The sequence below is a fragment of the Alligator mississippiensis genome, chromosome 3, assembly GCF_030867095.1.
Source record: "Alligator mississippiensis isolate rAllMis1 chromosome 3, rAllMis1, whole genome shotgun sequence".
In the NCBI taxonomy this organism is placed as follows: Eukaryota; Metazoa; Chordata; order Crocodylia; family Alligatoridae; genus Alligator; species Alligator mississippiensis.
Window position 1 is genome coordinate 151,962,281 of NC_081826.1, and position 18,883 is coordinate 151,981,163.

An 18,883-nucleotide genomic window follows, 5' to 3' on the forward strand; every position below is an offset into this window, starting at 1 on the left:
GCGCGCTGCTTCACGTAGTGCCACTTGAGTACAGTTGGAGTGGCTCCTGCCTGACTGAGTCCTTGGCACACGGCTGAGTCAGGTAGCAGTCACTCCAGCTGCACTCACGTGACCCAAAGCAGAGTACAGAAACACAGCATGGCACCAGCCCAGCCCAGCCGCGTGCCAGGGACTCGGGGTGGGGGAGCGGGTACAGGGAGAAGGGGGAAATAGCCCAGTACTGGCCTGGCTGGCCCCCTTTTCCCTGAACTCCCTCCTTTGCCCCGAGTCCCCGGCACATGGCCAGGCTGGTACCATGCTGTGTTCCCACACGCTGCTTTAGGATACACGGGTGCAGCTCCCGTCTGACCCCCACCATGACAGGAACTCAGGGCAGGGGTGTAGGGAGAGCTGCAGGTCATACACATGCAGCCTTCAACAAGACTTGTTACACTGACCTTCCAGCCAAAATAATTACTCAGCCCTGGGGCATGTAGTGTGTGTTTAAGGATGAGCTAGGGCAGCAGTGGCTAATCCACAGCACACTATGAAAGGTGCTTAAGGGCTGAGCTGGTAGAAATGTTGTACCTTTAAACAGAGCAGCTATGCCAGCTCCCAGTGAAAAATGGCAGAGTCCAAGAGCGCTTCAGTTCACCACACAGCGAACAAGCAGGTGGGCATGGTGCTGGGGGAAGAGACACAGAAGAGGCGGGGGGAAGGATGCATTCTACTTTACCCCTCCCTCTCATACACTACTGAGTGCAGGGCTGCCCGGCTTCTATGGCTGGAGTGCACCTGCTGTAGCAAAGACTCCCAGAGTGGATGGAAAAGGTGGGGCTGGTCATCCTCGTGTCTCCTCTAAGTCAAGGCCTGCAGCAATTGCCTTCCCCACCCCCAAGTGATGATACCGACAGGAGATGGTGGAGCATCCCATGCTCAGTTTAGCCTTGCAGCCATGGACCATGACCTGCATGTTGACAACGACCTTCAAGTCCAGGGAGCCTGGAGTGAAACCAGGCTCATTACTGCCCTTCCATGCCAGATTCCTTACCACAGACCTCCCAAGCAATTACAGAGACTCTGAAGAGTAGCTGATTTATATAAAGTGGGAAACAGGATGGATATCCAAGCTTTTAAATGCCTCTGCTGTTAGTTGCAAAAAAAGTCAGAGCCAATAACACTCCTATTTAAAGCTGCCTAATGCTTATGGTTGTAATACTTATATTTTCAGTTGCTTATATTACAGGGACCAGCAATATACATTACTGAGGTCCAATCTGGCCTGAAGAAGTCTGATCTTGCATAGAGGTTGGTGACAGAGCTCCCCATTGGAGTACTGCACTGTTCAAGTTTATGCTTGTTGCAAAGGGGCTTTGACAGCCAACCACTTGGAGTGGAGTATGGGAGGGGCAGAGACTTCTGGCCCTTGGTAATGGCTCATTTGTAAGCTGCTGCCCACACCAGCAAAAGGCTTCCAACACTTGGCTTATAAATATTGCCAAACTAATAGGCTTGTGTTGAATATATGCATGCTCTCTCAGATTTGCCTCCTGCCAGAGCTCATGTTTCACCCCCACCCTTCAATGGCTCCTACTGTTTGTTCACCTCATCCACACTACCTGGGCAACAGTTTGCATACTGCACTAAAGAGAAAGAAGTAAACTCCAGGAGACAACTGCAGGGAAGTCTTGTTCTGACCCTGCATGTCTTAATTTGAGCTACAGGCAGTCACTTAGTACAAATGCAACTGCTTCAAAAAATAATGGGGAGATCAGAGATAATACGATAAAAAACAAAAGAAGGGTGCAGGTGTCACTCCATATGCAACTCACTGCCACAAGCAGCACCAGTGTGTTTCAGGTTGAGGTGGTCTACCCGTGTCAGAAAAGTCATATTGCCAAACTGGCAAGTTGTGTAGGTGGCTGCCATATTGGAATCCAAGACAGCTGCTGTGAATTCATATTTTTGTCAATATTTCAGCCCCCACTAGGGTTAGAAAATTAAATTTTGATGATTAAACCAACACTGTATGAACCAAGGAGATCAATCATATAGGGGTGCACCAATAAAGATTTTTGGGGCCAATACCAATAGCTGATATTTAAGGAAACATATCAGCCAATACTGATTCGATTTCCGATACAGCTGCCTCCAGCTGGTAAGTCCAGTGTGGTGGAAGGGGAGAGGGAAGGGAAGGGGTGTGGGAGAGGCAGATCAATGCCCCCTGTGATGAGGGAGGGGGCAGGGACAGGCGTGGCCCAGGTGGCACAGAGGGGCCAGATCCATGGCTCGTGGAGGGTGGGGAGGGCAGGAAGGTGGTCCCTGCTGCTGCTTGCACCCTGAAAAAAGCATGGGGGGTGGGGCTTGTGCCCCCTGGATCTACATGGGGCGGGGCGGGGCAGGCTGCAGCTGGGGCTGCACGGCGCTCTTCTCAGTGGGGGCTGGGCTCAGAGCAGGTGCCGGCAGTGCTGGGAGAATGCTGCATCCACCCCAACTTTCGCTCCTGCTCACCTCCCAGCACCATCACTGCTAGCCACCAAGCACAGCACCAGCTCAACGCCCCACCTCCACCCATGCACTGGGAAGAGCTGGGACTGCGCCAGGAGGCTGGCGGCAGCGCTGGGAGTGAAGCAGCAGTGAAACCTGGGTTGGATTCAGCATCCTCCCAGCGCTACCAGTGCCCACTGTGCCCAGCCCCCACTAAGAAGAGCCCAGCATAGCCCCAGCTGCAGCCCGCCCCGCCGCCTGAAGATCCACAGGGCACATGTTCCTCCCATGCCCTCCCGGGATGCAAACAGCAATGGGAGCTGCCTCCCTCCCTCCCCACAAGCCACAGCTCTGACCCCCTTCCTGCCCTGGCAGCACCTGCCACCTCTCTCAACACAGGGGGCATTGATCTGCCCTTCCCACACCCCTTCTACCACACCAGACCTACCAGCTGGAGGCAGCTCTCCAAGCTGCCACGCTCTGCTCCTCACTGCCTGAGTACTGCGCTGCAGCTGCATGCAGCACGGGCATTTATTGGCCAAATTATCAGCCCCATCGGGCCGATTTCCAATACAGCCAGTTTTCTTTATATATGTACTGATCCGATATCAGACCGATGTATCAGTTTACCTCTATAATCATTACATTTCCACCCTGGCAGCTATATTGGATCCCAAGATAGCTGCTGCAAATTTACAGTTTTGTTCATTTTTAGATACCCAAAAGGTTTTCAAAATTGCTGCATCAACTCTGTTGTTTTAGATTACCTTGACATGAGAATCTCCAAAGGAGAGTGTCGACAAGAGATTCACCCTTATCAGCCTTAACCAAATGTCACAATGGAGCTGATAGCATCACCAAGTCCAGTGAAGTATAGGAGGTATGACTCAGACAAGATGCATCGTGTTTCAACATACATTCATAGTCAACAATTTGCCAAAGAATACCTGCTAGAATTATGCAAATAAAGGAGGCACTCATTCAACATAAGTACAGTTGCTGAATTTAACACTTGTTATGGCAGTATTGATAGAGTATCATGTTGTGTTGATCCTGAACTAACATTCCAAAAGCCTTAACTGGCACCGTTCCTTCTACAGGTCTTTTACACACAAAACAGCACACTGAGAGACTGTTAAGAAAGCTGCGGAATATAGAAGATGAAAGGGGAAACCCTATCAACATCAAGTGAAGAATACACTAGGACATCAAACATATCATCTGCTTCATAAAAGAGATCACCCGAGATGGCAATTCAAATGTTGAGATTAATACAACAACATCTTTCAATCATAACAAAAGACAAGGATATGCCAATGATGTCACATTGCTACAAGAGCAGTTCAAAAGGTTCTTGTTTAAGGTTTCCAATTATGAGCTGTTATGTATTTTTACAGAAAACACTGTGCCAGAAGATACTGCATTAGATATTTTGAATGCATGTGACAAAGGAAGAGAAGTCATGAACACCATTATCCAGAAACGTCTTACTGCAGATGCTACTGAGAACTTCTATGCAAACATACCCAAATCAAAATTGAAAACCTTCAAGGATGTAAAGTCAGCTATGGGACAGTCCAACAAAATGGAAGAGACACAGAAAGCAAAGGAGATGCAACAAAGGTTTCTTGAAGTGGTTGCAGCAGGTATCAGGTTCAATGTGCACTCTTGCATACAGCACGAACTGTCTGGATACCCTCAGTCACTTTTTAAATGTACCAAATTGCTCAATGTGGCCGACAAAGCAATCTTGTCACAGATCCTGACTGGGGATAAAGCAGGAACTGTTCTGCCAGATGCTACTTCCAAGAAATCAGCTGCTATTATTGACACCATGGACTCTTGTACAGAGAACAGGAAAGCCAAAAACCGCACAAACATTTAGACATTTGGCTGATTCCTTTGTGCAACAAGCAGTTGCCAACTATTCCAACACATGCGATTCAGTCAACAATGTCTTTGATCAATACATATCATTAACCATAAAGACAGGCACAAGAGTATTAAGGACTCAGAATACTAGACAATCCGCAGAATCATTAGCAGCGGATCGCTTCCATTAGCCACACTACAGTGTGGTTTCAAATCCTTTCAAGGAAACAAAGAAAGCCTAGTTAATTTTCTAAATGAGGAACTTGTTAAGGAATCACACTAATGTTTCCAAAGTGAACAAGTGCCTATTGTTGGTGGTTTCACTGATGGAAAAGCTCATGTGACATTTTGCAACTGCATTTGCAGCAAAAAGCTTGACACAAGAATGCTATTAAGGGCAAACATGCAGTCATCAGGGATATGCCTCTAGTATTTTCCTGCAATGACTCAGTCGTATTGGTCCTTCTACGGCATAATCTTGCACCTAAGGTTTAGATGAAGAGAAGCAACCCAGTAAGATTCATTCTACTTCATAATATTGTGTCAGAATTGCCTGAGCCACTCCATGCATCTCTAATTGGATTCCACACTGGTTATGGACACCACCAGCCAGTTCAGCGGTCATGCTAAAAAAATTAAAAAATAAAAAATAAAATAAAATAAAATCTGTTCAGTGGTCAGACTAATTTTCATTCAGCATTCACATCTACTGGCAAGTCTAAGAAGTAGGCCTTATGTTGACAAGAATTTGTACAGTTGAGTAGAAAAGTTTGTTGTGTTGTAGTATCAGCCATCAACATCTTTGACAAACTTTCTTGAAGGTAGGGTAAAAATATTCCACCAAGAAAAAGCTCTAGATAAACTTCTGCCTACATACGACTCCCCTGTGCACTATATACATAGGGCCAATTACCAAAGTCTCATTTCACAAAGTGCATTTAAACCTAATCTACTATTGCTATCATCTAACCAGTGTGGTTGGCAAGCTGAAAACGATGGTTATGTTCCTATCAAACATGCTTGAACTATTACCAGCAGAACACATTCGGATAACAAGTTGCAACTGCAAGATAGAATGCTAGGGACCAGCATGCTTGTGCAAGCAGGTTAATGTGCCAGGCTCTCCCATCTGTGAGTGCTATGAGACAATATGTTGCAATCCGTATAATAACTACAGGTATTCAGAAATGGATTCAAATGATGAAGAGATCTGAAAAACTGCAATTACCCATTGTTTTAATATGTTATATATACTGTTGTATTACTATTGGATTAGACTATTACATTTTTCTACTGCTTTGAGCTAAACATAGGTCTGTGTGTTTCATTGCCACCGAGTTGTGCATTAGTAATATTGGACTGGTCCAGATTATGAATTTTTTTTAAATTGTATTATATTATTCAATGCAACTCAAACAAATAGGCTAGCCTGAGTTATAATATTTTCAGTACTGTAGGCTTGCTATGAAATTTGTAGTAATATACATTTGTGAGGTTTTAGTAATAGAGTATTGTTTACTAGGTTGTTTTTTTAAAGTTATATTGAGTCAATACACATATGCTAATATCAGCAATCTTGGAAATGGCTACCACAATAAAAATGTTATGAACATCTTTTTGTCTCTAGAGTTAATTTTCTAATGCTAGTGGGGACTGAAATATTGACCAAAACATGAATTCATGGTAGCCATCTTGGATTCCAAAACAGCGGCTACCCACACTACTTGCCAGATTAGCAACATGATTTTTTGGATATGGGTAGACCACCTCAAACCAGAAACACACTGGTTTAAACATCACATCACTGGTGTGATGACACATTATAGCACATGTGTAAATGCACCCAGTGACTCCCACCTGGTCTTGTATTCCTGTTCTCACAAAAGCATGTCAGGTAAGGGTCTTGGTACTTTTTCTGTGCATATAAAAAAGAACCTTAAACTCAGACTCCAAGCACTATGTCAGTTACCTGATACTAAAAAACTAAAATAGTTTACCCCCACCAAGCAGCCACAAATCAAACACTGACTTGCACATTGGCTTATTCTGGCAGCACATGTGAACAATTTATTTCATATTGGCTTCTCTCCAACTTCACTGATTAGCAGGAAAAATCTTAAAAAATGTTCAGCCATATGCAAGTAGAACTCAACTTGGATCAATTACATTCAGCATAAACACACTTGGTAAATGAGAAAGCTTCAAAAGAATAGCAGCACGGGACTCTTTAACCTGGAGAAAAGAAGGCTCAGAGGGGACTTGGTGGCAGCCTATAAGTATGTAGGGGGGTGGCACCAGGATCTGGGAGAACAGTTATTCACCAGGGCTCCCCAAGGGATAACAAAATCTAAAAGCCACAAACTTCTAGAAAGCTGACTTAGACTGGACATAAGAAAAATATATATAGGAAACTGGGGATCTGAACACAAGCCTTAGTGGAACAAAACTCTGGTGAATCAGTCTTTCATAGAATCACAGAAAAGTAGGGCTGGGAAGGACACCCCCAAAGGTCACCAAGTCCAACCTTCTGCCAGAGACAGGATCATCCTTATCCAAATCAACCTGTACAAATCCACTGTCCAACTTATTACTAAAGCTACATAATCAACCCCGACCCAACCATAAGACAGTACCCTAAATGTGCCACAGATAAAGCAGGGTAACAACAGCAGCCAATGTGCTACTGTTATAAGGGTTGTTAAAAATACACTTAAGGGAACAAGGAAATGGGCCACATACCCCCTGCTACATAGGAAGGGGAAAAAAAAACTTTCCAGTCTGTACCAATCTGACCATGGGGTAAATATTGGAGGTGCACCAATATACTAGTCCATATATCTTATCATCACTGAAAATAGAAAAACTGATATTATCGACAATGTGCATTTTTGGCCCATGTGGCCAATAATGTCACCGATAAATGCCGCATACATGTGCACAGCCACAGCATACATGTGCCCAGGAATGCAGCCAGGCAGCTTGGAGAGCAGCATCTGGCCAGTAAGTTGGGGGGGGGGGGGGGGGTGAAGGGGTGTTGTGGGGACAGATCAAGGGCCCCAAGGTGAGGGAGGGAGCGGGGCTGGGGCAGCCAGGGCAGCGCGCGAGACGGAGCCGCAGGCAGCTTGTCCAGGGCCTGCGGTGGGGTAGGGAGGAAGGTGGCTTCCCACCACTGCGTACACTCCCGGAGGCGGCATGGGGGATGTGCGCGCAAGGCGAGGGTGGGCTGCACACTGTGAGCTCAGGGCCGGGGCAGCACCCGACTCTTCCCAGTAGGGGGGGGCTGGAATGGGGTGGGGTGGCTATAGCCTACCCTATAGCCCTCCCTCCATCCTGGACCCCCACTCCGGCTGGGCAGCGCTGCCCCACCTCCGTTCCAGCCACACTCCATCCCTCACCATGGGGGCTTGATCTGACCCCACACTACTGGCTGGACGCTGCTCTCCAAGCCACTGGGTTGCATAATCGACAATCAGATAACCAGCCATATTGAATGATACCTAATAATCAGCCATTGGTATCAGCCAAAAAAAATCTTTAATCAGTGCACCCCCAGTAAATTCCTTCGTGACCCCAAATATGTCAATCTGTCTGACATTGAGCAGAGAGGTAAGACCCACTAAGCCAGGAACCTCTGGTTCCAAGTTCCAGCAGGAGTACTGGCACACCTCACTCAATCTTCAGCCCTCGCTGCCGCCAACCCCCAATGTTTCCAAGGCAGCAAACCTCCCCTCCCCCACAGCACACACAGTAGCAAAAGGGGGAAAAATTCCCAGAATTCCTAGAATGCAAAGCCCAAAAGCATGGGAAATATCCAGAGCAGAGCATAGACATACTATTCCTAAATCATCCCTGACCAGTGCAATCCAATCTTTTCTTAAAACACCTCCAGTGATGGGGATAGTAATGTGAGTACTGGAAGACTTTCACAATAGATTATCCAGCCAGTGATGCCAGTTCCCAAAGCCATAGTTACTGTTTTGATACAAAAATTGCCAATAACCAAGAGAGTTGGAGACAACACTGATGATGATATTCCATAATAGCCAGATCTTTAAGACTATCCCACTGCTTTTGTGTCAATAACCCCAAAAATATTCCACTTGAGCAACTACCAAGGGTACTTGAAGCATACTATGCTATATCCATTCTATAGAAAGAAAACCCTTCATGGAAGGAGTGGGGGGTTAGGTAGTATTTACTGTCACCATGGGCTTCCCATGATGTTGCGCTCTCTCAGCATTAATGCCAAACAGAAAGTTAAGCAGTTTGTTTGAGACATCTTGCAGTAAACTGAATACTGTCAAGGTAACAATAAGTCTGCTGTAGATGCCTCTCTGAACAGAAGTTTTCCAAATAATCTCTAGTTAAGTACAGCACTATTTTTCAGTGTATATCACAGAAACACTGCTTAGAAATCATGAGCCCTTTGGTTCAGTAGAAGTTCTATTCATATCCCACTTATTTTCTGGGACTTGAGTAAAAGGACAGGCAAATGGACACCTGCTGAAGGAATGAATGGCCTTCTTCCCTATAGCATCTGTCAAACAGTTTTGGCTATATGAAGCATACCTCTTACAACTTCATTTCTTTTCAGAGGCTGACATCCAGAAACCTGAAAAGACAGAAAAATAATCTGAAAGTTAAAACACTAAAGCTGCCAGAGATCCAGCCACCAAAGATGCAACTGACCCCCAAACTGATCTAATACTATCTATATTTACTTATCTAACAGACAACAATAAAATGCGCGTTTTCATAAAGGGAAAAAGACTGCCATGGTTTAAAAAAAGGAATCCCAGAAACTCTGTAGACAATATACTCTAGCATGAAATTTCTTGGCTATACTCACAATATAAAAGGGAAGTAGCTCAGAACTCAAATATTCCTCTCTCTCTAATATACTGACAAGGAAAAATGACAAAAGAAAAAACAACTCAACTAGACCACACACATTATATGCTTTACTCAACAAACCAATCATTTCCCATACAAAGTCAAAAGACTTTGGAATGGAGGTCGCAAAAGAATCATATTTAATCAACTGTCAAGCTTATTTTGAAAATTACATTTGCCATAGTTTTCCAAACTAGTACAAACCTATTTCCAATAGGAAACAAACTCCCTGTTATATTTCTACAAAAAACCCAAAACAAATAAACAAAAAAAAATCTGTTGAATATTTTTACTCCTTACATATTACAAAAGAGAATAAAGTCATATGCAATCATTTTAGTTTGACAAAAGAACAATTTTTTTATTAAGCTAGCTTCAAACAATGTTCAGATAATAAGACCCCCCCTCCACCATATTAATTGTTATGAATCAAATAAATACCCTTTTGTCTAAGGAATTTAAAAGAAAAAAAAAAAAACAACACACCACAATGATGTACAGTGAAAACACCACCACTGCATTCAACAGCAGCCAGGATGCAATGCAGTTGAAGAACCTATTGGCAATCCCTGCGGAAACTCCTTTGCTGGCTGCATTCATAGAAGAATTCATCACCACAGCATTATGGAAAAGGGAAGAATGTCATGTGTGTCTGTGCTGGAAGAAGGGATTCACAACAGGTATCACTTGATAACTGGCTCCATTCCTCCAGCTAAATAAAAAACCAGAACAGTCAACATTAATGCTGACAAAAACATTCTACTGCAATTAAAAAATTAAAAAAATATTTATTTATAAAATAGATCAAGTGTTTTAAAAATACTTCACTTTACAAACCAAACCTTTAAAGAACATGGTAATTCTGGTATCAAAAAGGAGCTAAGCTTCTCTCCTTACTACTTTCTGGATCAGGACAGAGATGCAGAGCATCATTTTGGAGTACAGACACAAACAGATTACGAGATGAGCTAGGAGGTCCACTAGGGTCTGAGTATACTCTTTATAGAATCATAGAGAAGTAGGGCTTGAAGGAACCTCTGGAGGTCATCTTGTTCAGTGTTTCTCAACCAGTGGGTTGCAAGAATATTTGCAAAGGTCGTGAGTGAGTCCCAGAAAAAACACGCGAAAGCAGGCGTTTCCCTTTGCAGGCTGGCAGTGTTCCAGCCTGCAAAGGGCTGCTTGGGACAATTGGGGGCAACGGGCACACATCCATTTGCAGGTGCAGACTCATGTGTCCAGCATACAGTGAGACCAGGTCATGGGCTTCTGGACACAGGCAAGTGTATGGGGAGCAGGGGTTGGAGGCCCAGGGGACTGTCCAGAGAACTGGGGTGTATGTGTGCAGGTGTGGCAGGGCAGGGGGAGGGAAGGCACCTGGCCCTTCAGCAGAGGAAGGGGGCAGTCCTTCACAGCAGGGAGCTGCATGCCTGCCCATACATGCAGGGGCCTGCACTCGCTGCTTAGGGGGCAGGATGGGGGCAGCATTCACTGCGTGATCTCCCCCCAGAAACAGACCTGTAAACAGATGTTGTATTTATCTTGGAATAAACCATATTATCCCAGGACAAAGTGCAGTCATTCAGATATCCAATGTCCACTGTCTCAAGGTAAATGCTAAAAAGGTTCATGGGATAAGAATTACTAACAGTTTATCTTGGAGCACCGCCAAGTCCATCTGTGTGGTTGTCCTGGGATTGCATCATTGAATTAATGGCAGAAAAGCCAGTATTCAGCCATTCATGAATATTCCCAACTGAAATGGTGTTGTGTGTACATACTTATCCTGGGACATTTCTTTTCCAGGACAAATGCAGGCACAACTTCTGTTCCTAGGCCTAGAGATGTAATTCTATGAATGCATTACTTTGAGCCAAAAGAAAAGGTTATAACATCTAGAGCTCTCTGAAGTTGAACTGGGCTAATGCAACACAGATTTTCCAAGACATATCATACTTCACTAAAGAAGATATGTTTTAATCTCTTTCAGTTCCTGTCTCAGAGAAGCAAAAATAAAATAAAGGAAGCTATCCCTTTAAGCTCGTATTTACATAGGAAGTACAAGTAGCCAGAGTACTGAGCAAATTTTAAAAACTCAGAGGGCTATAGATACAAGAAGGCTTGGAGCCCTTTGAAAATTTCACCCTTTTCAAAAAGGGCAGCAGCTGGTATATTTTAATTGTTGTGTGTGAATTAGAGGAGAGCCACTCAAATGCAGCAATGAGAAAGCACAAACTAATCAAGAAAATATTTAATTTTATTAGAAAATGTTAAGTCATGAAATAAAAATGACAAAGCCATAAGGGAAATACAGAGTACCTGAGCAAGGGACTAACATAAGAGGGATGGGGGTGAGGAGGGGAATGCAACTAGGTTACAGAAAATAAAATGTTAGCCTACTACAAATACATAGACACCAATTCAACAGGGAGAAGCCTATTATTGTAATGCCTAATAAACTGAAATTTTACACCATGAATATTAAATGATCTTAACAAGTGTAATAAACAGAGGAAGGTGCTACAAGCCATCGAAGATAATGTACCAGATTTTGGCTTTCTCCAAGAAACCCACCTTAAAAAGAGGAATATAGTTAGAACATACGTGCTATACTGGGCCCATCTAGCCTGGGATGTAGCCCCTTTTCTGCCTCCTCTAGAGCATCTTGCTGAGGCTCTGGCTGCACTACTCCCCACACCTTTTCTTTTATGCAGTCTCATCCATGGCCCTACCAAGTCATGGGACCCCTGGGTCAACCTCCTCCTGGTCTAGCCAAGCTCTCCACCTAACCAGACCAGGAAGAAAGTTCTGGCCAGGGAGAACCTGAGCAAGGGTGGAGCCATCTTCCAGTCATTCCTCCACTCACATCTCTGGGTAGTTTCACAGGCTCTCTCAATTCACTGGCCAGTGTGCTCTGCTCCATGTCCCCTTCTAGATACTTTGTTATTTACCTATGGCCCTTATTCCCTTCCCTGTTTTCTTTGTATTTATCCTAAGCAATTAGCTGTTACATTCCTAGTGACCTCCATTTTTAAGGAAGGTATAGGGGTTGGCATTTTTTTTTGGTGGGCCTGGGCCCACAATAGCTTCAATGTAACAGATAGGCCTGTCTCTGCTGGTGGCAGAAATGGATGCTATAAAGGGAGAAATCTCTAGAGTGACCTATCCCCCTATTCAATACCTTCCCTGGCATCCACCATGGTTAGTATAGAGATGCTACAGGCAACATCTCCAACCATTCTGTTTAATAGCCATTAATAGATCTATCACTTATGAATTTATCCAGTCCCTTTTTTAAAACTGGTTATGCCATTTGCCTCCACCACCTCCTGTGGCAATGAATTCCACAAGTTAACTACGCACTACATAAAAAGTACTCCCACTTGTTAGATTTAAATCTATCACCTACTAATTTCAGCAGGTGCCCCCTATTCTAGTATTCTAGGACCAAGTGAATGGCAGGTCCCTGTTCACTTGGTCCATACTCTTCATGATTTTATAGACCTTTAACATATTCCCCTTTGGCCATATTTTCAAGCTGAACAGTCCTTAACCTTTTTAGTCTTTCCTGATATGGCAACTATTCCAGGACACTGATCATTTTGGTTGTTTGAGGTATGAAGGGGAGATGACCATGACAACAGTACAGCAGGCTGGAAAACAGGGGGTTGACAGCTCATGGCCAAAAGAGTCTAGGGACTGAAAGCAGTGGAGAAACTATAGGGAGCTGGAGAGACTGGAAAGGGAACCACTGAGTATCTTTGGGGGTTCTCAGAATTGTGTGGGCTGGACTGAGGACAGAGGGACTACTTAATCCCTTTGGAGGCAGACGGAGAGCCTCTGGCTGGCTGGCCTTTGCCCCAATAAATGCCTTTACCAAAAAGACTGTCTGCTGTGCTACTTGGAACTGTAGGTTCCATTGGGTTGCCATAAATGGAGGTGTAGTTCCTCTCTCAGGATCAGAACTGGATGCTAGCTCTGAGTCAGGACCACAGAGAATCAGAGATAGCAAGGGATGAAGAGCTGGGGTCTCAGCATAGGAAGGAGCTCAGGTTCCTGCCTTGTTCTAGAAGCCATGACAGTGCTGTCTAAAAGATACTCTCAGAGACCAAACAAAGCCGCATTGGCACAAACAAACACCCATTGGAAGGCACTCTATGAGACACCATACCAAATTAGGACTAGAGGTCGTTCTTCACCAAGCTATGTCAAACTTTAGAAAATTTTAAACAGAGAGAAATGTTCTTTTGGGAGGAGACTAACTGGGTTATGGACTCAAAAGCAGTCAGGTCTGATAGACGTATAACAAACTATAGAAATTAAGACAGCACTATGATTATTAGTAGAAAAATCATGAATTTTATGACTCCTAGAGATGTTCAAATCCAAAAGAAAGATCTGTTTATTCAACACCACATTAACTATATACAGGCGTGCACATAAACACAGATATAATCCTGTCTTCCAAATCATTATTTAACAACATTAAATCAGCAAAAGAAGGTGGAATGGTCTAGTCTGGCAATGGAACAGTACAGTTACTTATTAGAGGTTGGGAGACTACACTCAAAATGAAATTTAGAAAGCGAATATCCCACTTCTATAAGTTCGGAATCTTTCCTGGCCAATTAAAGAGAAAATTGAGCTATATTTCACTGTAATACAAATTAAACATTTTTTTTTAAAGAATATTTTATGGGATGCTTTCGAGGTAATGAGAGGCAACCTAATAAGTAGTCTCACTTGAGAAACATTAGAAGACAGGAAATGCAAAATTTGAGCATTGTGGTAAAAATATTAAATCAGACCAGTAAATCGATCACAGAAAGCATGTAAAAAAATTAATAGAAGCTAAAACAAGTTAGATTTGTTACAAACTGAAACGGCTGGAAGAACACTTTGCTATACAAAACAGCTATATTATGAAAAAAGAAACAAACATGATAAACTATTAGCATATATTAAAAAGGATAAAAAGATAAGAATTATAAATATTAACAAGTAACTACTTCATTAAAATACTTTTGGGTCAATGTGAATAAAAAAAATGGCAGGACTTGTACAGCTGCAATTATACTCCTTTCACTGAAAGAATCAAAATAGATATTGAAAACTGGTTAAAATGATTGGTAACTAACCTCGTGGCTAGACAGAATCACAGCACTTAATTTGAGCTGGAATATTCATTTTAATTTTCTATTCCAAACTATACTTATTATAGTGCCAACAAATATTTTAGGTGACTGGCAGACTATGATAAATTTATTTAAGAAAATAAGAAAATGGATAAAAAAAATCCCATACTGCAAGACTTCAGCAAAAGAGAGGATTGATTATTCCAAACATTAAAGGTCACTGTTAAGCCATCCATTTAGAAATGTGGTGTACTGCAATGGTTCCCAATCTGTGGTATGGACATCACCAGTGGTATGCAGACAACCTGTCAATGGTATGTGTTAACAGATTTATTGTTACTTTATACAACAAATTTGCTGGTGGTACTTAAGGTTATATCGTTGTAAATTGGTGGTGTGCAATCTATCAGAGCTTTGTAACCACTGGTGTACTAGATAACACCGATTCACAGTAAGCACTGGGTAAAAAAGAGCAAATATACTGTCCAGTCAAACTTAATATATTACCATGGAAAAGAAATCTTCTAGATCAAATTCTACATATAAATCACCCCTGTATGAAAACAAAAATGAAAACCTGAGATAACACATAAGAAGCTAAGCTTGTATCTATCACCTTTAGCACCTACACATAATAATGCAGAATTTAATTGTAGTAATATATTAGGAAGCTTTAATATGTAGGAACGTACCAATATCTTTTTAGACAGTTATTCAAAGAAAACATATTTAGAACCTGCAACATACTGCAGGTGACATCAAAATCCCGTTTTTCCAGTTCCTGCAATTGAAACACTTAGGCCCCCTCTCACGTGCAGGTAAAGAGGTGATGGGATTGAATGTGCAATCTGCATTCTCCTGGCACTGGCAAGAAGTAAGCTTCTGCAACTGGGAGCCACCTCAGTTGAGGGGTTCCCAGCTGTGGGGGCATCCCACACCCTGTAGCTGAGGGATTACAGCAGCCGCAATCCCCATGGCCCAGTGGTTTCACACTGGACATTGTGCCCTGCTGTGGCTGGAAGCCCAGTCAGCTGCAGCTAGGAACCCTGTCAGAGGAGACTGTGCTACATGTGCACATTAAAGCTCAATAGCAACCAGCTGTAAAGTTAGTACACATTTTGGAGGTCTATCTTTGAAGTTGGCTAGAGCTTTTTTATGGTATGATAAGTATGTTGCATATATAGCAGGTCTTAAAGGTAACTGTGCAATTAACCAGATAATTGTGCAATACCTGTCATGTGCAGAGGGGTCCTAATCATTCTCTTGTGGGTACAAGAATTACAACTGCAAAAGCCAGAAAGAAGTGATACCCTTTTAACTCACTGACAGGTTTCAAAAAGTTTGGGAAATTTTAGTAATGAAAGTCTTACCATAGAATCAGAGAGAAGGGCTGGAAGGGCCCTTCATAGGTCATCTACTCCAACAATCCCTTGTCTGAGGCAGGATCATCCCTATCCAAACCAAAGTCAGTGTTTCACAGGGGAGACTGAAAAAGAGAGAGAGAAAGAGAGATACTTACTTAGAAGCTTGGTGGAAATTCATTAAAAAAGAATCTTCTCCAGCCTCCAAACAATAAATTTTTCAAAGCATTTTTGAATACTGAAGGAAAGTGCAAGCTCTCCGAGTTAACACTTAAAACCTAGTATGAAATAAATTAAAAATATAAAATGCAAAAATGAGCAGAAAATAGCAAAATTTGTATTTTGCAGTCCTGAGGAAAAAGAGTGAATTATTATGCTGAGATCAAGAAACAAAGGAACTGTCACAGACTAAAATAATAAAAGAACATAAGACTTCTGCAGACACCAACTTGGGTTAAAAGAGCATGGAAGATAAATATCTGTCTTTATATTTTGGGAGACTCTAACTATCTTATCAAATAACAAATAACATTTAAAGATGTATAAAGTAGTTCAAAAAAGTGATGTTGATATTTAAATTTCTATTTAGTAAGACAGCTATTATTAGCAACGCAGATATGATCACTTTTTACATTATGATTTCATGCAAAAATAGAATTCTTTGTGAATGTTAGATATGGTATGCCGGCTTTATTTCACTAGCCTTTTTTATTTTTTCAGTTCCAAGCTGCAATACTACTTTTGACAACTCTTCTCCTTTTCTCCTAAGCACCAGCTCCACAAAAGCAGTCATTCAGGTATAGTCTACTTACACACTTACCTGATGTACATATAATTAATTTAACTGCAGAACAAAATGCTAGTCCTAATTTTCCTCTGTTGCTTAAATCAAAGCTGTTCAACTGGTGTGCATGGGCCGCAGGAAGCTCACAAGGATTTAAGTTGCAGCCCTCAGGGCTCTCGCTCAGCTGTCAATTTTTTAGGAGTCTCTGGGCTCCCCCTTCCTCCCCCAACTAATGCTTCCCAATGCCTGCCCTGCCCAGCCCCATCCCCCGCCTAGTCCCAGCACTTAGAAAAAAAAAAAGCCCCATACTCACCAGCTGCAGGAGCAGCGATTTGGGGCCTCTGGGTGCTTGTTGCAGAGCACCCCCGTGCAGCGTGGGGCTTTGGGAATCCCCCCCCCACACTTGGTACCTGCATGAACCTAGTACCTAGTGGACTCCAAGTTGAACATGAGCCGGCAGTGTGACGAAGCCATCAGAAAAGCCAATGGCACTTTATCGTGCATCAGCAGATGCATGACAAATAGGTCCAGGGAGGTGATACTTCCCCTCTATAGGGCGTTGGTCAGACCGCAGTTGGAGTACTGCGTGCAATTCTGGGCGCCACACTTCAAGAAGGATGCGGATAACCTGGAGAGGGTACAGCGAAGGGCAACTCGTATGGTCAAGGGCCTGCAGACCAAGCCCTACGAGGAGAGACTAGAGAAACTGGACCTTTTCAGCCTCCGCAAGAGAAGGTTGAGAGGCGACCTTGTGGCTGCCTATAAGTTCATCACGGGGGCACAGAAGGGAATTGGTGAGGATTTATTCACCAAGGCGCCCCCGGGGGTTACAAGAAACAATGGCCACAAGCTAGCAGAGAGCAGATTTAGACTGGACATTAGGAAGAACTTCTTCACAGTTCGAGTGGCCAAGGTCTGGAACGGGCTCCCAAGGGAGGTGGTGCTCTCCCCTACCCTGGGGGTCTTCAAGAGGAGGTTAGACGAGTATCTAGCTGGGGTCATTTAGACCCAGCACTCTTTCCTGCTTATGCAGGGGGTCGGACTTGATGATCTATTGAGGTCCCTTCCGACCCTAACATCTATGAATCTATGAATCTATGAAAGATGCCCCATGGTGTGTGTGCAGCACAGCTTGGCAAGGTGCTGCATGCTGCCAGGCCCTGGTTGACTACTGGAGACGCCCCAGTTCCCAGACAGCATGCAGTGCCCTGCCAAGTTGCGCTGCACCCACACCATGGGGCAGCTGCCATGCAGGGCAGCCAGGGGGGCTTCTCCCATGGCTACCCCAGCAGTGCCTGCCTCTGCCCCAGTGTGGGGAGCCACCAGGGCTATGCCCTGCTGCCACTTGCCCAGCCAGCACGGGGGGAGAGGGGGGTGGAATATGTGGCACGGCAGCGCTGCAAGTGGGGGCTATGCCCTGCTGCTGCTTGCCCCCTTCCACCTGGAGCAAGCCGCGCCTGCATCCCACCCTGGCTGGGCAAGCAGCAGCAGGCAGAACCCCCGCTCCCAGCACTACCTTGCCCGCATCATGCGCACCCCCGTTTCCCCTCTCTGAGTAACACGCCCCCGCCCCACTTTGGCTGGGCAGCTTGTCCCAGCCCCAATCCCTCTCTCCCCCACACCCTTTCCCTCCCCCAACCCCAGACTTACCAGCTGGAGGCAGCTGCCACCTGCCTGTTTAATCTATGATCAAATCTCCGAATCGGCCAAATCTTTTTCCAAATCTATTCAGATGCTTTGAATTGATTCAGAGCTTTTACCTGGCCTCCTGATTTAATTCAGATTCGGAGGTTCAGTCCCCGAATTAGGCCGAACCTTCTCCGAATCGAATCAGCTACCAAAGCTTCGCACATCCCTAGAGGGGTGGGCAATTACATCAACTGGAGGACTACCTAATGAGCTTTGATGAACTGTCAAGGGCCACAAGGGCAGCCCTACCATTTGACAGGTGCTCTGGCCCCTGGTCCCCATCCTGGGACCAGAAGTCCTACCCCTAACCCCCTGACCTTTGCCACCATTAGTCCCTCCCCTTTACCCCAAAAGTGCTGCTGCTGTTCTCACCCCACCTGCCTGTCCCACACCTCCCCAGCAGGGCTTTATGTGCAGCCAAGCTTCTTCATGTCCCCCACTCCATCCACACACTCCCCCAACCCAGCCATGCAGGAGCAGAACCAAAGTGAGTTGCAGGCAGAGCCTGTCCCCACCCTGCTCCCCTCAACACTGCAGCTTCCCCTCCCTACCTGCTGCCTGTAGTGCTGCAGCAGGGACTGGAGGAGTCGCTTGGAGGCCAGGGGAGCCCAGCAGCAAACTGGTTGGCTGCACCAGTGGCAACAGCAGCCCTGCCTGGAAGCTGTGCCCACTGGCCAGGGCTGGGG

At 44.4% G+C, this 18,883-nt stretch overlaps 1 protein-coding gene across 12 annotated transcripts in view; it reads right to left on the reverse strand.

The window, feature by feature from the left end:
* Positions 1-18,883, reverse strand: part of PCGF3 (polycomb group ring finger 3) — a 190,510-nt gene that overhangs the window by 120,115 nt on the left and 51,512 nt on the right. For 10 of the 12 annotated variants that reach the window (XM_059724527.1, XM_059724533.1, XM_059724530.1 and 7 more), the window contains one exon: positions 15,734-15,849. In XM_059724527.1, coding sequence (XP_059580510.1) covers positions 15,734-15,736 — 3 coding nt within the window. In that variant the 5' untranslated portion in view covers positions 15,737-15,849. Of the gene's footprint in view, positions 1-8,907; positions 8,951-9,717; positions 9,944-15,733; positions 15,850-18,883 lie in introns of all 12 variants that reach the window. The other 2 variants (XM_059724528.1, XM_059724529.1) reach the window with 2 other exon arrangements.